Genomic DNA, 22724 nt, shown 5'->3' with positions numbered 1-22724 from the left:
TTTTGTGTTCCACATGTAATCTTAATTTGTACTAGTCATCTTTCTCACTTGTTTTCTATGACCAGCATTCATTGTGTTTTTTTTTCTCTGAATTTAAGATACCTCTTCAACTGTGGAGAAGGGACACAGCGCCTAATGCAGGAGCACAAGTGAGTGTCATTTTTAAAATGGTTCACAGAAAGAGGTTTGTTAAAAGACAAGGTAATCCTAATGTTAAAGCAACACAGTGCATGGATAATTATTGGAGATCATTGGTATATTCTTTTTACACATTTATTATTTTTTGCTTTTATTTTCAGGTTAAAAATAGCCCGACTGGACAGCATTTTTTTGACTAGGATGAATTGGGCCAATGTTGGAGGATTGCCTGGTAGGGAACTACTTGTTGATGCTTTGCTTTTGAGAACTGACCTATCTCTGTTGCTGGTGTGTGTGTGTCTGTATGTGTATGTGTGTGTGTGTGTGTGTGTGTGTGTGTGTGTGTGTGTGTATTCCTGTACAGTAGATGTGTATTATGTCCCCGGTATTTATAATTTAGCTTTGATGTGGTATACTTAGCCTGCCGGGGAAGGTTCAGCCTCGGTGAAGATAATTTGCCATAGCTGCAATTGCAGTGTGTCTGTGTGCATGCAATATATATTTTATACACATATGTGTAATATGTATATTAAATGTGTTTATATTTAGTGTGTGTGTAAGTATATATTATATATATTTTAAAAAAAATATATACTAAGGGTTGCTAGTAGTTATGTTGCTTATTGTATATCCTACTTCTGCATAGGTTCAGTGGAGTTGAAATTTGAGAACTTAAGCTTTACTATGACATGACAACGGGTCTGTTGTCAGCCATCAAACGGCTATTCCCTGAACATTAAACATCAAATGTTACTTTTACCAAACCGTCATATCTCCGAAAGTAAAATCAAATGGTCATAGTTGGCCAACATAACGGAACTGGTGTACTACTTATTTATCAGTAACTTAACTATAAGAAAGCCTACTCTTTCCCCCAATTTAGTGTGACCTTGGAGTTGGTGTATATAATTAGCAGGGGTGGGGTGCAGCCCCCTACATAGATAGTGTCTGCTGTTCACTGAGTCCTCCTGTTGTGGGACCGCCCGCTAATTATATATACCAACTTCAGTGTCTCAGTAAATTGGGGAAAAGGCAGGATGTTATGTTGTCCTATCTCACCGTAATTCTTGCTGGTTAGGTTCGGAACCGAGCATCGGTTCCGACACTGCCTAATACAAAAGCTCGAGAGCTTCCACTGGCTCGAGGCTAACCCCTTTCCCATGATGCTTAGGGTAGAATACTCTGATCTCATTTGCCACTCAAGCGATCGAGGTGTTTTCTGGCTGGCTTGTTGGCTAACTAGTTCTTTTATTATATTCCTGTCACTATTTTCTTAACTTCTTATAGGAAATCTCTTGTAGTGCCTTTTCTTGTGTGTGTGTGTGTGTGTGTGTGTGTGTGTGTGTGTGTGTGTGTGTGTGTGTGTGTGTGTGTGTATGTATATATTGTATCGTACATGTTTTTGTCTAGTTAGTGAAAGTTTCCTCATCTGTTTTTTAGGCCACAAGCTCGTTTTTGTTGCGAACCCCTTTTAAGTTAGAGGGTTCTTAGTGACCCGTTTAACTTAAGAGCGTTGCTCCTCTATCCCAGAGTGTTTTGCCTTTGGCTTAGGAATCCGTTTTAGTTAAAGGATTCCTCCTCATAGTTTTTTTTTTCTTGTTGTAGTGGTTAATATTTAGATATACAGAATTATGTGTGTGGTGTGTTCTTGTAGTTAGTAGGCTAGCTGTTGTTACTTTAACCTGCAAACACATTTCATAGCTGTTGCTGGTTAAAGCCATGTTTTGGACTGTTTTTGTCTTGAGTTTTGGCTTTTAGATTTAGACAAGCTATTATAGTTGCTATCAGTAGTGCCCTTTTTGGTCTTAGGCCTGTCTAAAGAGCAGAAAGAGCCTAGGCAGTTGGGGTTCAAAAAATGTGATCGTTGTCAAAAGGAGTCTGTTATGGTTGGGCACACTAGCTGTGTTTATTGTCTTGGTGCCATCCCTTCGCAAGATCCCTGTACCATTTGTCATGGATTATGTAGCAGGGTTCTGCAAGAGCGTAAAAATAAGCTTATTGTCAGGGGCTTATTGAAGGTTCCCTTCTCAGAAGCTTTAGAGAGATCCCAGAACTCCAAATCATCATCTGCCTCTTCTTCAAAATCTGACAAAGTGGCTAAAAGGCCTGCTGTCTCGGCTCTGGCTTCAAAGCCACCTAAAAAAGTGGTTGTTTCAGAGCCAACACATCTAAATCTACCTCTTCTGCTCCATCTGTGAGCATGGAACTGACAGTTGCTGACTCCGATCTTGGAGCCAGTTAGTCCCAGTTTGAAATCGCCCATTTTGGAAAGGGCAAGATCTCCTTCGTTATCCTCCCATTCCTCCAGGAGCTTATCGGATGATGATGTGGAGCGGGTGGTGAAGGGACTGCTTCAAAGATCGCCGCTGGCAAAAACTTTATCGCCTCTGATTCCAAAGGAATCTGAACCATCCAAGGTACCATTCCCTTCCTCGATTCCTCCTCCAACCAGACCTGTGGTTTCAGAGCCAGAGATCTTGGGTCCGATAGTAGTGGAGGCATCGGAACCAAGACCTCCATTAGTTTCATCAGTTTTGACATCTGCTCTGACTTCCTTGGTTCCATTGGATGTCAAGGAGTCTAGGAGCTGATGTTCACCTGTCTGGTGTGGGGAGGGGAGTTGAGTGGACACTTGTCCAATCTGACTGTACCCTTTGGTGCCTCAGCAAGGTTGAGCTCTGCTCCTACATTGGCTTCGGAGCCACCCGCTCTGCCTCGGAGTCTATCTTCTGACTCTTCAGAGTGGAGGACCTCTTCGAAGCAGGGCCGAGGGGCTTTTGAGCTGATGGAGAGAGTACTGTCACCCCAGACAGCTTCACTCTCTGGCTCAGGTTCTCTTCCCTCCCAGGCGCCAGTGTTGGTTTCATCATCACCTTCTTCTCCCAAGCTTAGAGACCAAGATCCCCAGGAAGCCCCTGTGGGTGGCATCCTCTCTTCTGAAACTTCACCAGAGAACACCTCTGAGGAAGCCCCTCGAAAGAGATTGTGCAAGAGGAAGCACATAGACTCCCCTGAGTCTGTCACCACAGATACCAATCTGGATGATTCAGAAGGGTCCCCAATACCAATCTGGATGATTCTGAAGGGTCCCAATGGTCCCCCTCTGAGGATGTCTCCTTTGTTGACATCCTTGAGATCCTTAAACAGAGGGGTGGCCGGAAGCCCACCAACCCTTCAGAGAATGAGTCAGTATACCTGGAGGTTTTTGGGTCTTGCTCTTCCACCTCCTGGGTGTCTCCCCCCTATGACTGACTTATAAATGTAATATCTCGTAAGGCCTGGACTTCTCCAGGTACAGTGGAGCTTGTTCCATTGAGGCCCAATAAATTCATTACAGCACCATCAGAAAAGGAATTTTTGACCAAAGGTGTCCCGATAGCTGCGATGGTGGTGGCAGCGGCCACTAAAAAGGAGAGACCTCATCTGTCCATCCCCCAAATAAAGAGTTGCAGACTGTGGACAGATATGGAAAGCATGCTTTTTTCTCAGTGGCCTTTAACCTGCAGTCGCTGAATTACTTGATCCATTTTACAAGACTTCAAAGTGATCTCCTAAAAGAGCTGGGAGATGCTGTTCAGGGTATTGTAGCTTCTGGAATTGCAGATCAAGTTTCCTCTCAGCTCTCCACCCTTAACTCAGTGGTTAACTCCTCCATGCGACTGATTTCATTTGCAGCTGATGGAGTGAATAGGGCAGCAGCTACAGGAATTTCCTGGAGGAGACATTCCTGGATGTGTTTATGCAGTTTTTCCAAACCCTTCTAGTCTTCCTTTACAATGCCCCCTTTGATGGTTCGTTCCTTTTTGGACCAAAGAAAGAAACTTTGACCAGGTGTGAACAGGAAGGGAAAACCTCGTCTGCCGTGGGAGTCCATTTTTCTGCCCCCTGTAGACCTTATCCCAGAGGCTAGAAACGTGGGAAAATATGGTTCTGTAAATCCCAAAAAGGTTTTTCCGACACCCGTGTTGAAACTTTCCCCCAAGGGCAGAGTGGGAAGTAACAATGGAAGACGCCAACCTCACTGCAGAGGGTTTCCACAGAATCAGGGTGACTGAGATACGTTCTCTGGCAGTCCCTTCCAGTGTTCCTGAAAGGAGGCCCACCTGCTTTTCTCTGGAGGCAGTCGGGGAGCGCTTGTCACTGTACCCAAACTCCTGGCTGGAAATCACTCGACAAATGGGTACAGACAATCATATCCAGAGGTTATTACATTCTCTTTTCCACCCCCCTTGTGTAAATCAGTCCATTCCAGACATTCCACCCAGTCAGAGATATGAGGCAACATCAGAGGTACACAAGTTGCTAGAAAAGTGTCATCCAGGAGGTCGTCGCAGAACAAATTGGATCCGGAATTTACTCCAGGTTCTTTTTAGTTCCAAAAAAGACAGGGGATTGGAGGCCCATTTTGCATCTCAGCAGATTGAACGGGTCTGTAAAAAAAAAAAAAAAATCAAAGTTCCGGATGGTGGCACTGCAGTCTATGTTCCCTTTTCTCAGGAAAGATGATTGGATGTGCTCGATTGATCTCCAGGATGCGTACTACCATATAAAGTTGGACAGGTGATCTAGGAGACACTTGCACTTTCGGATGGGAGCCAGTCATTACCAATTTCGAGCCCTGCCCTTTGATCTCACTACAGCCCCCAGAGTGTTCAAATGCATGGCAGTGGTTATGACTCCCTTGAGATGTCTAGGATTCAGTGTGTTTCCATATCTAGACTGGCTCCTGACCACCACCACCAAGCATCTACTACTACAAGTGACGGACGAAACAATACTTCTTTGCTCCAAGCTAGGCATTACAATTAATTTCAAAAAGTCTGCCTTGTCGCCTTCACAGCATATTACTTTCTTAGGTGCAGAGTTGGATTCAAAGAAAATGGTGGCAAAACTTACCCCCAAGAGAATTCAGTCCCTACACCATCAAATCAGGACCTTGATGTCAAAAAGAAAGGTTCAGGTGAGGTCTGTGTACCATGGCAGCGGCAATACTTCTAGTTCCTCTAGCACATCTGCACATGAGGGTCCTCCAGTGGTTACTCTTTGCCCGATGGTCCATGCAAGATCTGCCTCTGTCATATCAGATATTTATTACAGATTCATGCACGAAGGATCTTCTCTGGTGGCTTCAAATGAACCAGTTGTCCTTGGGCCACCCATTTGTATCCCTGTAACTGACTGATGTACTGACCACGGACGCTTCTCAGAATGGGTAGGGGGGCATTATCTGGTAATGACTGTTCAAGGCTTATGGTGTGAGAGCACGAAAACTGGTTGCATATCAATGTCCCGGAGATGAGAGCAGTGCTCCAGGACTCTCTTCCGATAGGAACTATTGCAGTTCAAACGGACATGCCAGTAGTGTGATACATAAACCGGGAGGAACCAAGTCATATCACCTATTCCCCTGTTCACTGAATCCTCCTTTTGTGGGGCTGCCCGCTGATTATATATACCAACTTCGATGTCACAGTAAGTTGGGGAAAAGGCAGGTTTTCTTGTAGTTAAGTTACCATTAAGGAAGTAGTATGTTTTGGTACCATTATGTTGACCAACTGTGGCCGTTCTTTGACTTTATTTTTGGAGATATGTTTATTCATTATATGTCGCATTCGATGTTTAACGTTCGGGGAAATGGCCGTTTAGGGAATAGCCATTTGATGCAAGTTACATGCAAACTTCACCCCCATCTCAATACCGAAAGATTGCCAAATTCCAGTAATAACGGCCACACAGGTAAAAAACGCACTCTCCAAAGCCAAGAATACAGCTTCCATGGGAGACCAGACGACATCCCAGGCTGTGTACTACATGAACTACAAAATGAATTGGCACCTCACCTGAGTGTCATGTTTAATCATAGCCTCACCTCAGGCTTCATGCCCACTGAGTGGCGCACAGCTACAGTTATCCCACTCCACAAAGGGGGATCCACCTTGGATCCTAAGAACTACTGCCCCATCAGTCTGACGAGCCTGATCTGCAAGGCCATGGAACATATTATCATGGCACTTATAAACAAAAGACATTAGCAACCTTCAAACACTGGACCCCATGCAGTTTGGGTTCGTGAAGGGCCGATCTTATCTCCTGAACCTGATTGACTTCTAATCAGGCTCCAGAGCCATGTACAAGGGTAAGGTGGTCCATACAGCCTATCTATACTTCGCCAAGGACTTCAACACCATCCCCCACTCTGGAATCATAGCTAAACTTAGTAAGCTGGGCATTAATCCCTACGTCACTCGATGGGTTGCCAACTGGCATACTGACAGAACTCTCGCTGTAAAAGTAGCCGACTCCAAATCCAGCTCCAGACAAGTGGAGTACCTCAGGGTTCAGTCCTGGGACCGCTCTTGTTTGGCATCTACTTCTCTGAAGTACAGGCCAACACTAAGGGACTGTGGCTAACAAAGTTCGCAAATGACTGCAAACTGGGAGCCATTATTGAATCCCCAAATGATGTGGATATTCTACAAAAGGGCCTTACAGAAACAGATGCTTGGTGCCAGAGCCATGGGCCCAAGCTCAATGCCAAGAAATGTATAGTTATTCCCTTTGGTGAAAAAACATGTACCCGTGAATTACCACATAGGTGGCAGTACACTAAATACTGAAAGTGTGATAAGAGACTTGGGGACACAGGTGGACAGTGATCTCACCTTCGATAACCACATTGCCACAACAGTCAGGAAATCCTCCTATGAGGCACACCTCATCACTAAGGGCTTTTCATCCAGAAAAAAAGAGGTCATTGTCCCACTGTACTTATCTCTCATTTGACCCATTATAGAATACAATGCCCCATTTGGTATGTACCTCTCAAGACATCTGCAGCAACTGGAAAGGCCACAGAAATACCTCAATGAAAGAATCACAGACCTAAAGCTGATTCCCTATGCTGACCATATAAAAAAACTCCACCTGTACTCTCTCGCATATCGTCTACTCTGAGGCGATCTCTGCTTAACATACAAGGCTATGTCAAGCCCAGAGGTGTTGAACATGCTGCACTTAAAGAAGTCCCAATCCCTCAGAGAGACGCGCTCCAGGGATCTAAACCTCGTCATCACAATGAACAAAACATGCTGGAGCGATAGTTTCCTGACCCAGAGACTCCCCGGACTCTGGAATAGACTGCCCATACATTTCAAGCAGAGTGCCTCTTTTTGGCCCTCTTCAAAAGGAACCTTGATGATTGGATGGGAGATGGGAAATTCACCCCGGGGATCATGTCAGTCGCCCTGCTAGACAGGGGTCCAGGGAAGTAAATACTGTGGGAAGAAATAGCCAGGGAATTTGTATGGCTAGGCTTGTATAGGCCCTAGGGCTGATAGCCTAGTACCAACCTATGATGGCTGAACATAGAAGCCATAACAGTTAGCTCAATGTATTTTATTCTAAACTGCACTCCACAGTTCTGTTTAGTTTGCTGTAAGTGAAAACATCTTTTATAGCGGATACTTTCCTTGGCTCCCGAAATTTGTAGGCTAAAGCACAACGTTTTTTTCTAAAAAAGGATTTGGCAGATTTCAGACAGAGGAAAGTTTCATTTGATATGTTTCTTTATTTGAATGCTCACTCGTGTTTTTATTCATTTTTTTCCAGTAAAATAAAAAGGCATGTTTGTATACATGATATAGTCCCTTGCATTTGTAGTACAAATTCTGTTTTTGACATTTCACTTGTAAATGATCCGTAGTAATTTCTGAATTAGTGTAGTAGTTCATCTTTAACTATCCATATCATTGAAGAGTGATTATACATATTTGTGTTTTTTGGGGAGAAGATGGAGAAGTGTGCTGGTTGATGGGAGGGGATGGAGAAGCGTGCTGGTTGATGGGCAGCTATCACACTTACAGGTAACTTGTGGTCTCTCCAGCCAGTCCACCTTCAGCAGTATTTTAACTGCTTAATACTTTTTTCAGGAGTCCAGCTGTACTGTGAGAAATGGTTGCATTTGCTATACATCTGGCATATAAGTGACTCCTGCACTCTGCTTAGTTCCATGTTTGTAAGTTGCTATAAAATCCATTGTTAGGCACAGAGTATTTGCATATTCTGTTCATTAGTCTGTTCCAGAACAATAGAGCTTGCATGATTTCTTTGGTACTGTGATACCCTGGGTATGTGTGCTTCTTATTGCATAACTACATCTTCTTGCATTTGTTGAAGCACTTTTGTGCCAAGCATAAGCCATTCATGAATCCAGCCCTAAGATAATTTCAGGGCACTTCAACTGTCTGTCATTACAGAGCAGAATTAAAGCAGTAAAGCAGTGGTCCTGTGCTTTGTAATAAGTGTAACACACCATTTGACAGCAGTCTAGGACCGGATATTCTGACAGCATGCATGGTCTGTTTTTTTAATCTGGGGTACGTAATTTTATTTTGTAGTAGGTTTAAAGTAGAGTTTGATATATAGATACATGCTTCTTTGCTAAGTATTGAAATCCTTAAGGTGAAATGATTGCATGTTATTTTAATAGCAACTTGTTTACTTTCTGCTCTCTTCTTATTTTTAACTTCTGTAAGTGACTCAGTTTTGACAGTGGGCAGCAATCATTGCTTGTTTTGACTTTTCTCATTCACACATTTCCAAATTCAGGAAATACTACTGTTTGATTTCTTATGTAAGTACATAAAAATGTGTGGTTTTGTACTATACTTTTAATTGTTTGTGTCTTTCGGCTTTTTCCAGTTAGGGGTCGCCACAGCAGAACTCCGGTCCGCTAATGATTGGCAGTAGATTTTTACGTGCCGAGTTGCCATCCCTGACACACAACCTTCAACGAAGGTACGCCCATTCACGCATGTCTTCACATAGAAGACGCTCTAGCTGAGAATCGAACGAGACAACGTCTAGCTGTGAGGTGACAATGCTACCGCAGCACCACCACGACTTTTAATATTGAACAGAATATGCTGTGCAAACATTTAGTTTTGTGATTCTTCCCGTATTTAATTTTAGAACTATGCAGAATTGGGATATTTGCTTCCAAGGTGTTTGCTGTTGTTTTATAGCCCATGATTTATTGCCAAGCATGGGTGTTTTTTTTTTTTTGGAGTACCCATTGTGTTTACTACAGGACCTCACCATGACCTGCATTAAATAGAGTAGTGACCTCTTAAAATATTGCAAGTACTTCAACCTCACATTAAGAATGAGACATTTCATATAAAGCAGGTGACCTTGCTAAGTCAGTTGCAAAAGTTGATCAGTTGTTGAAAATTGCCATGCATTTTAGTAATCTGAAAAAATACAGACTTTTTTTAGTGTTGAAAGCTTGTTTGCAGTTAGACCACAAGTGTCCATTTTGTTTAATGGATGCCTGTTGAAGTGGTGGGTATGGTAATTGCTTACATAACTTCGATAATGGCAGTTAAAGCCTAATGACGTCATACAAAAGAAACTATCTTTTTTGCTTTCCATCCAGGGTGCTAGCAGGTATAGTAGGTAAATAGAGTACCATTTAATTTAAGTAGTTTGCACATTTTAGCATCTGAATATTCTGACAATGTTTCATCCGTTTGTTTGCAGTATTGGTCTTTTCCATGCCTTGGTTAAAAGTAACAGAGCAAGTTTGCCCTTTCCACTGGATTTTTGTGTTTAATAAAATGTGTGCTGTGTGTATGTGTGTGTACAATTTAAACATGCATGCACGTATGTAATGTATATACATGTTGTGTACATGTTTCTAAAATATGTGTGTGTGTGTGTGTGTGTGTGTGTGTGTGTGTGTGTGTGTTTTTAACTTTTGTACAAGTATGTATGGCTTTAATTTGGTAGGTCAGATGTTCATTTGGTCAACAGACATTAGCAGTCTCTGGTTTTATTGTCTAGTCAAAGATTGTGAGACAGCTGCTTGCCCCCTGACTCGCCATTTGTGCAGCCTGTCACTGATAATGTGTATTGCTTATTTGCAAATATTAATATATGAAAGCAGCCATACATAGGTTCATAGGAGGTTACTAGGCTATTGGCCCAAGAGCCTTTATAAGACTAGCCATGTTATACCCTTGTTCCCTTATTGACCAAGTTGTATGGTCATACCTCTCAACCTGGAAACATCAAAAATCTGGACAAGGCCCATGAAAGATAGGTACAAATCTGTACGCTGATTAACATAAAATGTGTATACATAATTATGTAACCCCGCCCACTCCATTGGAATTGTGGGATACCAACATACAGACACACCCACACGAAGCTGCTGTTCAGTTATTAAGTACACACACACAAAATAATAAATAAAAGAAGCTGCTGACTGCTGTTCATTCATTAAGCACACACACAATCAATAAAAGAAGCTGCTGTTCATTCATTAAGCACACACACAATCAATAAAAGAAGCTTGCTGTTCAGTCATTAAACACACACACACAATAATAATAATTAAAAGAAGCTGATGTTCAGTCATTAAGCACACGCACACAAAATGATAAATAAAAGGAGCTGCTGTTCAGTCATTATGCACACATACTAAGCCGTTAAGTAATTAAATAAACTAAGCAATTAAATAAAGCTGCTGTTCAGTCGCTAAGTAAGGAAATAAATAAGTTTCTCAGTTCACATCTCTGCAGCGGTTAAAGAAGCTGGGAAATGTATACATTTTTCCTGATCACGTCCACGGTGGTGCAGCGGTAGCATTGTTGCCTCACAGCAAGAGGTTCTTCCGTTCGATTCTCAGCTGGAGTGTGGGGAGTGCCTTCTGTGTCAAGTCTGCATGTCCTCCCCGCGGTTGGATGGGCATTCGAAAGACATGCGTAAATGGGTGTGCCTTCGTTGAAGGTTGGACGTCGAGCGGGCACCTCGGCGTTCGTGAAAATCTACTGCCAATCATTAGCAGACCGGAGTTCCACTGTGGCGACCCCTAACCAGGAAAAGCCGAAAGACAAACAACATTCCATGTAGCCATTAAAGAAACGAAGAGCAATAAATACATTTTCCCTTTCACTACTAAGTAAGCAAATAAATAGGTTTCTCCAATTCTCCTGCCTAGTAATCACATTGGCTGCAGTCGTTAAGTAAGCCGCTGCTGTTCAGTCACATAAACATTAAGCGCACACACACACACACACACACACACACACACACACACGTTTGTAGTTGCCTTAAAGTAAAAGTAATATTTTAAATAACAGAAGCTGCTAAGTAAAAGTAATCACATAAAAGTTAAGTTAATTAAGCCTGCAGCCATTAACGTAAAGTAATTGCATAAAACTTAAACTAAGCCTGCAGCGGTGGTGATAATAAGCGATTCCAGTTAAAAAAAACATAAATAAAAAATCACTAAAACCTAATTTTCCACATCTGCCTTGGATTTTACCAGGAAACAAGCCCATGATACCCATCAGGGACCACAAAAACAACATTCTTTTTACACCAGCTCGAGCCAAATCCACTTACTGCACTGCCGTTTGCCCAGTTCACTTGCATGTTTCACATTACAGCAATTAGAAAAAACAGAAATCTACTTTATCAGTGCCTTATAAGCTAGTCTTTATGCATATATGGTGTATTGTCAAAAAACTGTGAGGAAAACATAACTTTCCAGATACCAGCAGCATAATAAACAGATAACTCCGACAGCTTTGTTCTGGCAGCAGCATAAAACATAATGACCTCGCATAAACTGAACAGAACTCCAGAATATAACCTAGCAAACCTAACAGCTTTAAAAAAAATACCTCCCTTCAAGCTTGTTCCATGCCTCGCAGCTTCTTCTGTTCCGGAACCACCACCAACAGCTAATTGCTCTATTCCTGCTAATAATTACCTCCAAGCTTGTTCTGTGTCTCATGGCTTGTTTGTAATTGTTCTAGTCCTGCTTGGCTGGACCAGCCGGAAATGCACATGAACGTTATGCTGTTGAATACATGAACTCAATTCCAACAGGCTGCAAGTTTGTTTCACGGAGCTGACGTCATCGCGCTCGTGATGACGTCGGCTCAAAAACGAAAAAAAAAAAATATTTAAAAAAGCCGGGAAATTGGGAAATTAAGGGGTGCCACTCGGGAATCGTGGCACCCCGTTATTTGGACCTCAAAACCGGAAATAAAACGAGAAATTCGGTATGGTTGGGAGGTCTGTGTATGATCTATATTTGCAGCGTGAGTCTATGATCAGTGCCAACTGCCATTGTCCAAGAGGGGCATAGGTGACACCCCCAGGTAAATTTACATTCTCCCATCCGGTTTTCTAAGTTGCACTTAAATACGCTCATTGAAGAGCTCTATTTTACGTGTATTGGGAGTTTCTTCCAGAGAAGTGGCAACCCCTGGGAGATGTATCTGTCTCTCCAGCAAGTCCTGTTAAATGTCGCTGGCTAGGTTAAGATCCCTAGAGTGAGGGAATCTTGCCCATTTGACTTGCGAATGTGCAGCATTTCCATTAGGGCAGGGTCAGAGACTGCTCTGTAGGGCAGGCGCAAGTTGCTTCTCAGCAGCCTATAAGATGCAGAGTATGGGATGAATATAGGGGAGTTATAACATCCTTGGCTCTGGATGCAATGCCCTTACTTATGAGATGTGCAACATAGGATGCCTTCCTTACCACTGTGAACATGATGATCGAAGTTAAGGTTGCTGTCAACCTGTGTTCCTAAATCTCTCACCACAGGATTTGAGCTAAGGGGGGTACTGTTGTATTGTAATTTGCAGGGACTTCTTTGCCGAAAAGGATGATAATGCATTGTTTTGCATTTGGTGCAAAAGCCATGGACTTAAACTAATCATTTGTCTGTGTAAGCCCTTTTCATAGTATGTCAACATCGTTCACAATATAACAGATGTAGGTAATGTGCAGTGTCGCATTTTGCTTGCGTATGTACACAGCCTGACTATTAATAACTATTAATCTTAAATCAGTAATGACAGGAGCGCTTTGTTTCCCACAAAATAAGACTTTGAGAACACTTTACATTTCATGTGCATCCAGGTGCTTGTAGGTGGTCTTCATCAGACAAACTACAATCTCCAAACCTAGAAAAAGATTATAGATAACATTCTGTCTCCAATAAAGATACTTACAGTGTACTGATAAGGATAGATGTCACCACCCTCCCCCCAGTTTTATGACTTTATCAATGTGATCCATAATTGAAAGCAGGACTTGTTGTTTAGGTCAGTGTACTTTTATTTAGCTTAGCTGAGTCTTTCTTGGCGTTTAGCTGGGTCTGTCTTGTGTTTTTTACTGGATAGTTTGTCTCTTTGACTTTTTTACCTTTTGGTTTGGAATATTATTTTGTATGTTGCTATCTGATATTGTTAATCCTCATTCATTCCTTACGTATAGGTATCGGTTCCAAGCTTGGAACCGAGCCGGCCATTTTCCAAGCTCGTGTCAGCATCAAACTCTCGAGCTAAACCCTTACCCACAATTCCCCTCTCCCTGTTACCTCAGATTTTGTTTGCCGCATTGCCATCCGGTCGTGTCAAGCTACTTCTCTTGAGCTAAGTACAGTCAATTGTTGTTTAATTGCTTTACAAATTACTTTTCTGTCAGAAAAGTAAATTTTTTTATTGTCTCTTGCCCTATCACATCTAGCGTTCATATTTTCAGGTTTTCTTCTCTGTCCTTTACTTCCCCTTTTTACCGCAAGGTAATTTCTCTTTACCATTGTTGGTAATCCCTTTCCTTTATTTTTCATACCTTCGGGTACTCTCTTGTACCATTGTTGGTACTTTTTCTTTTGTTAATATGGCACATAAAAAGGGTAGTCCGGGGTTTAAGCGGTGTTCTGATTGTGGACACAAACTGCCTACTTCTGATGCACACTTTTTATGTGTTGTTTGGGAGCTTCCCATTTATCTGTTGAAGCACCTTGTACTATATGTGAAAACGTTTCTAATAGAACTTTGTTAGAAAGGAAAAATAAGCTGCTACTGAAGGGACTTCTAAACTCTCCCTTTTCAGAGGCTATTTCTGGGTCAGAAGACTCAACCCCTCCTAAAGCCCATAAGAAAATGCATGTTTCTACTAAGGCTAAATCCTTGCCTTCATCCCCGGCTGGGGACTCTCAACAACCAAAATTTAAAAAGGCTAAAATTTTGGCTACGGAGCTCTCTGTCAACCCCAGTGCTTTCGGTGCCCAGACCTTCGGCACTGAAGCCTTCGCCTCCATTAGTGATTTTGGCTCCCTCCTCTCCTGCAGCCTTCTACATATCAGCACCGAGGGGCTCCTCAGTTCAGACCTTTACCACTGTATTGGCACTGACCGTTCAGTTGGCGCAGACCTTGACCACGTCGGCAAGGAGATCTTCCTCGGAACCGAGGCCTTTATTACTGACTCCAGTTTTGTCGGTTCCAGTTTCGGCACAGACAGCCACTTCGGCACCGATCCCTGTGTCGATGCAAACAATGACATCGGCACCGATGACGCCTTTGGTGCAGACTTCAGTAGTGCAGTCTTTCTCAGCACCGTTGTCCTCGGTGCAATCAGATGAGATGGGCACCGAGTCTGCCTCTTTTGTGGACAGGCCTGTTTCTCCCTCAAGTCTCAGTGAGGTCCACCAGAAGTCTTTCTGAACATGATGTGTTGCGTCTTGTGGATCAGGCATTCTTGGCCAGAGGTATTCCACCCTCCAGGAACTATCCTTCCTTGGGAGGTGATTACTCATCTCCAAAGGCACCTTCTTATTCTCCTCCTTAATTGCCTTTGAAGTCCATGGATATAGTACAGTCTTCCTTTTCTGTGGTCCCCTTTATGGATCTCACTAAGGAACCGCAGTTGCCTTCGTGGCAGGAAAGTTTTGCTATGACCCAGGATGCCAGCTGTGATACACACAGCTTGCTGCTCCACAGCCATCCAAGAACTCCGAGTCGGCAGGCTGAGCTACTTAGGGGAGGAGTGCCCCCTGTCCTGTACATTCACTCCTCTCTGGGTGGATCAGCCTTCCAACTGATGGAGAAGGCTTTCGCTGCTGCTGGCAATACCGGACTGTCTATACCTCCGCCCTCCTGTGGTACACTGGTTTCACAAGTTGCACCTAGCGGACACCGGGTGCAAGGGCCTCAGGACATATTCCCTCAGGAATCCCCTTTTCCATTGTCTTCCCCAGCTTCTCCCGCTGAGGAGGTCCACCGGAAAAGTTCATGTAAGAGGAAGCACATAGACTCCACAGAGGAGTCTCTCACCGAAGAGACAGATTTCGATGAGAGGGGAAGGATCCCCTCGTTCACCCTCTTTGGTATCCTTTGGCAATATCCTGGAAGTCCTGAAACAGAGAGGTGACTGGCAGCCCTCTAATCTGACTGTTGAGGAATCTGTGTTCCTGCAGGCTTTTCGCGCCCGGCCTCCTACCTCCTGGGTTACTCCACCTGCCGATGAACTTGTCAAGTTCATCGTGCAGCGTGCTTGGAAGGCCCCTGATACTGTTGAAGCTATTCCCTGGAGGCCTGGTAAGATCTTGTCCCCTCCTGCTTCAGATCCCCATTGGTCCAAGGGTTCCTGTAGATGCTTTGTTGGTGGTGGCCACAACAAAAAAGGGTCTGGCAGAAGAAGAAAGCCAGACTCTCCATCCGCCTAACAGAGAGTCCCGGGCCCTGGACTGCTTCAGCGACCTTTGCCATCAGGTCCCTGAATTATATGACACACTTTACCAGGCTTCAAAGGGATCTGGTCTCTGAGCTCTCTGAAACCTTGGCTGGTGCAGTGTCTGATGAGGTCCGTGACAAAGTGGCTTCTCAGCTAGCCACCATTGAGTCTATATCTAACTCCTCTATGTGATTGATATCTCAGGCATCAGAAGGAGCAGCTAGAGTGGCAGGTTCAGCTGCGGTCTTGAGACGACACGCCTGGATGCACTTGTGCAACTTCGTGGAACCTTTTAAGTCTTCCTTTCTTAATGCCCCCATTGAGCCCTCCTCGTTGTTTGGGCCCAAAGGTAAAGGCACACTGGCCAGATGTGAACAAGATGGTAAGACCCTGTCTGCCATAGGTGTCCATTATTCTTCCCCTCAACATACTTTCTCCTGAAACCAAAAGAGTGGGAAGATATGGTTCAAGAAATCTCAGGGTCCTTTCCGTGACACACAGGATGAGTTTTCCCCCAGAGGCAGAGGGGGAAACTCACAGGGAAGACCCTCCTTTCGGGTCAGAGGGGGACCGCGTAACCAGGGTTCCAGGGATTCTTTTCCTGGTCAATCCTACCAGCGCTCCTGAAGAGTGGCCCAACTCCTTTCCTCTGGAGGTAGTTTGGGGACGTTTCTCCTTGTACCCTTCTGCCTGGCTAACCATCACCACCGATTCTTGGGTACAACAGATCATAACCAGTGGTTATCATATCCCCTTTGATCTTTGTCCCGTCCCGTCAAAAAATCTTCCAGACGTTCCACCCAGTCAAAGGAAAGAAGCAGCACTATAGATAGAAAAGCTGCTAAGAAAGAGTCATCCAAATAGTCCCTCCAGACTGGATAGGATCTGGATTCTACTCGACTATTTTTGGTGCCAAAGAAATTCGGGGACTGGAGACCAATTTTGGACCTCAGTGTATTGAACAAGTTTGTGAGAGTACAAAAATTCTGGATGGTCACTATACAGTCTATCCTCCTGCTTTTAGAAAAAGACTATTGGATGTGCTCTGTATATCTTCAAGATGCGCGTACTACCACATAAAGGTGGACAGGCCATCAAGAAGATTTCTGCGCTTCCATGTGGGAGCCAGTCACTACCAGTTCACAGTACTGCCCTTCGGACTCTCTACAGCCGCCAATGTGTTCACAAAGTGCATGGCAGTTGTCACAGCTTGCTTGCGACTTCAAGGATTCCAGGTGTTTCCGTACCTAGATGACTGGCTCATTTCCAACCGCACCAGACATCTACTGGAAAAAGCCCTGGCATACTCTCTCCTTGCTGCTCAACGGCTGGGCATAACCATAAACTGGCAGAAATCCAGTCTCACCCCATCTCAGTCAACAGAATTCATAGGGGTTATCCTGGACACAAAAAACCGCAGAGCGGCTATTCCAGAGCACAGAATTTTAAGGATAAAGCAACAACTAATTCCAACCCTTTCAAAGGAAAAATCCACGGCTCACTCTGTTCTACAGCTGTTGGGTTCCATGGCAGCCTCCATCACCATTGTTCCCCTGGCCAGGTTTCACATGAGGCTTCTACAATGGCTATTGCTCACCCAGTGGTATGCTTTTCAGCATCCTCTTTCAGCCTTGATTCGAGTAACCCACAGGTGCAAACCGGATTTAAATTGGTGGATGACACAAACTCTCTCTTAATGGTCTCGCCCTTTTCCCCCCAGCAACCCAAGGCCACAGTGACCACGGGCACCTCCCTGATGGGGTGGGGGGGGGGCTATGTCAGGGAGGCATTTGGTCTCAACCAGAGGCCCATCTGCATATAAATGTTCTAGAGTTGAGGGCGGTGCTTCTGGCGTTGCAAGCATTCCATCCCCTGCTGCCGTCTGGGACAATTGCTATTCAATCAGACAACATGGCAGTGGTCTGGTACATCAACAAGCAAGGTGGAACCAAATCTTACCCCCTTTGTCGAGAGGCCATGAGGATATGGCAATGGGCCATGGCTACCAACAGTTTTCTTCTAGCAACGCACATTCCCGGGAGTTCCAACGTGATAGCAGACGGACTCAGCAGGTGCATTCTACAACCTCGTGAGTGGTCCCTGAATCCCTTGATAGCGGCGGAGATCTTCCACCGTTGGGGCCATCCTTGCTGCGACCTCTTTGCATCTCCGGCCATCTACAAATGCAGAAACTACTTCGCCCTGATTTCCCCTCCGGGACCGTCACCCAGGGACGCTGTAGTCAACGATTGGCCATGGGATCTTCTCTGCACATTTCTTCCCTTTCCTCTCATTCCCCAGTTTCTGAAGAAAGCCCGTTGGTTGAAGAGCAAGGTAATCCTCATAGCACCATATTGGCCACGACAGATTTGGTTCCCATTCATTTGGCCTCACCTACTAGATCAACCATGGCTCCTCCATCCAATCCCGGAGTTGATCTCGCACCCACAGAACCTGATTCATCCCAACCTGAACAGCTTGAAGCTAACGGCTTGGCTACTCCAATTCCCTTGATTGCTAGGCAGAATGATCTGTCTTTACCAGTACGTGATATTCTTATTGCTTCTCATAAGTCCTCCACTAGAATTACTTATCTGAGCAAGTGGAAAAGATTTACCTGTTGGCTGAAAGATAAGCAAGTAGACCCTTTTTCAGCACCAGTGTCGATAATACTAGACTATCTGGCTGACCTTTTTCAATCAGGTCTGTCGGCCTCCACCATTAGAGCTCATTTGGCTGCAATTTCTAATTTACATGAGGGTGTCCAAGATTCCACTCATGTCCCATAAATTGTGCAAGACCTTCATAAAAGGTGTGAATCATCTGAAGTCACCTTTTAGAGAACCTATTCAACCATGGGATTTATTAGTTCTGACAATGGCACCTTTTGAACCAGCCTCTTCTTGCGACCTCAAGTATTTGTTCATAGGTTCATAGATTTGTACTAAGCTAACTGCCCTTGCGAGCCATTTTAAGCCTAGCCAGTTATCCCTTGTGATACTCAAACCTTGCACCTTCTGTTTGTAAGGCAAACACCTTGACCATTAGGCCAACTTGTTTTTGGTTGCTATTACTTCTGCCAGACGTATTTCTGAACTTCAAGCTTTATGTATCAAGAGACCATACTTGATTTTTCATAGAGATAGTATCTCTGAGAACTAATCCATCATTTCTGCCTAAAGTGATCTCTGAAATGTCCATTAATCAAGCCATTGAATTGCCAGTTTTCTTTCCCAACCATTCAAACAGAGGAGAGTATTGCCTACATGCCCTTGATATTCACAGGCAAATCCGTTTACCTAAGCAGGACTAAACCCTTTCGTAAATCTGACCAGTTATTTTTGGCCTTTTTTGGACCTAGATTAGGATCAGCTGTTGGTAAGGTCACATTAGCTAGATGGTTGAAGGACTGTGTGACCTTTATTTACACACAACATAACATTTCGTTGCCTACTACCATGAAAGCTCATTCAACAAGGTCTGGGGCCACTTCTGCTTCTTTCCATGCCAGAGCTTCTTTGCATGACATTTGTGCAGCTGCAACTTGGGCTACGCCTCATACTTTCATCAATCATTACAAATTGGATTTGGCTTAGAGGTAGCTGGGGACTCTGTCCCATACGTAAGGAATGAACGAGGATTAACAATAACAGATAAAGAAGTTATGTCTTACCATAATGTTCCATCTATGTTGTTGATCCTCGTTCAGTCATTACGACCCTCCCTCCTTCCCACCTCCTGTGGTTTCTAGTGGATCTTGCCATCCAGTTCTTTTAGGTTATTTGACCAGAGGTAGCCTCTACCTTCTTTAACTTGCAAACTCAATCTGAGGTAACAGGGAGAGGGGAATTGTAGGTAAGAGTTTAGCTTGAGAGTTTGAAGCTGACGCGAGCTTGGAAAATGGCCGGCTCTGTTCCGAGCTCGGAACCGATACCCATACATAATGACTGAACGAGGATCAACAATACAGATGGACCGTTATGGTAAGACGTAACTTCTTTTTTTTATGTCCTTGTATTTGAGTGAGCTAATTTCACTGAATGTTTCTCTTATAAGACTGTTATCATAACTGAGCAGTAATTCTAGGAGCTTGAGTTGTAGCAGATCATCACAGATGTGGTGGCTTTGTTACCCAGAAAGGGAAAATCCCCTATAAATTGAATTTCACAATAGCCAGTTTCAGTTATGAAACATGATTATAAAGCATTTATCTATATATTAACTATGAGGGTGGCTAAAGTGTTGCCCAAACTGATAGCTATGGATCAGTGTGGTTTTGTGGCAGGGAAGCAAACATTTGACAACATTGACAGACTAAGGGGGATGATCCAGAGTGAAGCAGAGTGCAAGAAGATTCCAGCTATTTTTTGTGGGTTTTGATGCAAATATGCATTTGGTAGAATTATCTGGGGGTTTGAGTACAGCAGTGGCAGCATATGTTTTTTCTAGGTAGAATAATTGAGTTAATTAGGAAGACGTATGAAGGGGCAGAGGCAAGAATCAAGGTGGGGGGTCTTTCTCTGACAGGCTGTCCTTGAAGAGAGGTAGCAGACAGCCTTCTACTTGGGAGACACTGGCAAAGAAAGTCATAGGCACACACATTCTAGGGTATAACTGGTATGGTACTTGAAAAACTAACCTTCCTTACAGATGATGTTTTGTGCTCGATAACAAAGCAGTTAAGAAAACAGTGGCTCTTAAGGCACATTTAAATGCCATTGTTTATCAGGCACATATTGCCAGCATAACACCCCAAAGTGTAGCCTGGTGTCTGAATTTGCTTTCAGGCCAGAGTAATTAAAGATATGGATTGATGCTAACATTCAAAAATAGGCAGTCACAGTACTGTTGTAAGCTGATGGGCGAGCACACCAAAGTAAGTGGATCCTCTCATTTTAGGGATTTCTCAATGTCCCTCTAAAATGACATCAGGAAGGCGTAGTCATTACCTGTAAAAAAAAAAAAAAAAAAAAAAAAAAAAAAAAAAACCTCATCCTATCCATGGCAGCCCCATTTCAGGTCATTTTGAGTTATAACAAATTAGAAAATAGTAATAAACACTTGATATAGAGATTTAGTAATAAAGAAAAGTTCAAAATATGCTGAAAAGTATATGATCCGATGTTGTCCATTTTCATCTGATTCAACCTTTGAGACTCTTATCTACCCTTGGCATCTTACACCTTTGGAGCCAGAGCTCTGACTCCTCACCTACCCTTAATTCCCTTGCCACTGTCAAATTACCTCAAATCTTGTTTGCTGCTTCATCCAAATGGTCTGAGGCTCCAAGCTCTTTTCTGGGATAAGTGTTTATCGCTTTTTCTTCTGGTAGCTTTAGAAACTGTATTTTTCTTCAGTATTGTACTATTTTCTTTTGTAGTTCTTCTTGCTTATAGCAAATGTAAAGCAATTCTATTCATTTCTTTCTACATTTATAATTATTGTAATTATAATTATTTATAGATACTTAAAGTTTTTGTAATTCAATTTAGAGTAGGTACTGGTGCGTACTTGGTCTCCAAAAGTTGTGGGAAGTATTCTGTTTGAGTTCTTGGTCTGATTCAAGCCCATTGCCAGATATTCGCCAACAACAGGTACATTGAAAGCAGATGTGAAAATGGAAGCACTGGAGTCCTCACCAGAATATGTCACAGAATACACGGATTTGGAGGAAGGGAAAGTTTCCCTAGATTCCCCTTTGGAGATTTCTCCTTTAGAGAAATTCTAGAATTGGTCAAACAGAAAAGGGGTTGGTCCATAGGTACACCTTACTTAGAAGCATTTGTGTTCCTGGAAGCTTTAAGACCTGACTGTTCTATATCCTTTGTAGTCCCTCTCCCTGATGACCTCCTTGATCCAGTGGCTCAGAGAGCCTGTAAGGTTCCTGATGCAGCAGAGCCTGTACCGAAGAAGTCTGACAAGATTCTGGCAGCACCAAGACCGACTGTACTGGAGTAACTATCCCTCTATGGATGCCATGGTCATAGCAGCAGCCACAAAGAAGGAACTTTCAAAGGAGAGTTTGTCCTGTCCATCCCCCTAACAGGGAGTCCAGGGCCTTGGACAGAATTGGAAAACAGACATGCTTCAGCAACTTTTTCCCGGTGAGCGCTGAACTACATGGCCTATGTTATTCGGGTCCAAAAATAATTGGCTGAAGAGATTACCATTTCTCTTTCTGGTAACTTGCCTGTATATATCCAGAAGACAGAGGAATCCCAGCTTATTTTCCTTTTCAAATATCTCCATGCATTTGCTTTAAAATGCTGCCAGAGCAGCAGGTACTGTGATTTTGTTGATGGCTTTAAAATATCTTCATCAATGCTTCTTTTGATGGTACTACATTGTTGGGCCTGAAAGTTAAAGACGCACTAACAAGGCGGTCAGACTCTTTCAGCTGTTAATCAGTTTCTCCTCTCCTCAGAGAATCTTCTTCAAGAATCAGGAAGGAGGGAAGAAAATGTGGTCCTGAAAATCACAAGGTCCTACCCAGGGTGCTTCTTTGGGCAGACCTCCATATTGCAGAGGAGGAGGTAATTTCAGTGAACACCACCCAAAGGACAGAAGCTGACCAAGGATTTTTGTGGGCCCTTTCCAAGAAATCCTTCCAACACTCCTGTATTACAGAAGGATTAGTGTATATTGCGATCTGTTCTACATGTAAATGTTTTTATGTAAGCAAAAGCATTCGGAGATTGTCAAGTAGGAATAGAGAACACGTAGCAGCTATTAAGAAAAAAGATTTAGACAAAGCGTTAGCAAGACATTCTGCCAAGTGTCAGGATTTCAAAAAATTTCAATTTTTGGTAGCCGAGAAAGTAAATACAGGGAGATTTACAGACAGATTCAATGCTTATCTTGAAATTTTGGAACTGAAATGGCAAGTTATATTAAAAGCTGATGTAATGCCAGGTATTAATGAGAAGATTTCCATAAAATGCCTTTTAAAGTTCAAAAATAGTTAAAAGGTATTTATATTTTACTATTATTTATTCTTAGACATATATATTTTTTTAATGTAAGAATTGATTGATTTAGTTATGCAAAC

The 22724-nt window shown here is 43.3% G+C and overlaps 1 protein-coding gene across 2 annotated transcripts in view; it reads left to right on the top strand.

Annotated features, from left to right (window-relative positions):
* Positions 1 to 22724, top strand: part of ELAC2 (elaC ribonuclease Z 2) — a 2146582-nt gene that overhangs the window by 36362 nt on the left and 2087496 nt on the right. For both annotated transcript variants that reach the window (XM_044068145.1, XM_044068146.1), the window contains exons 2-3: positions 99 to 149; positions 300 to 370. In XM_044068145.1, coding sequence (XP_043924080.1) covers positions 99 to 149; positions 300 to 370 — 122 coding nt within the window. The remainder of the gene's footprint in view (positions 1 to 98; positions 150 to 299; positions 371 to 22724) is intronic.

This window comes from Protopterus annectens, chromosome 4.part0, assembly GCF_019279795.1.
Source record: "Protopterus annectens isolate FY-2018-M chromosome 4.part0, PAN1.0, whole genome shotgun sequence".
In the NCBI taxonomy this organism is placed as follows: domain Eukaryota; kingdom Metazoa; phylum Chordata; order Ceratodontiformes; family Protopteridae; genus Protopterus; species Protopterus annectens.
This window is presented reverse-complemented; position numbering and strand designations above follow the sequence as displayed.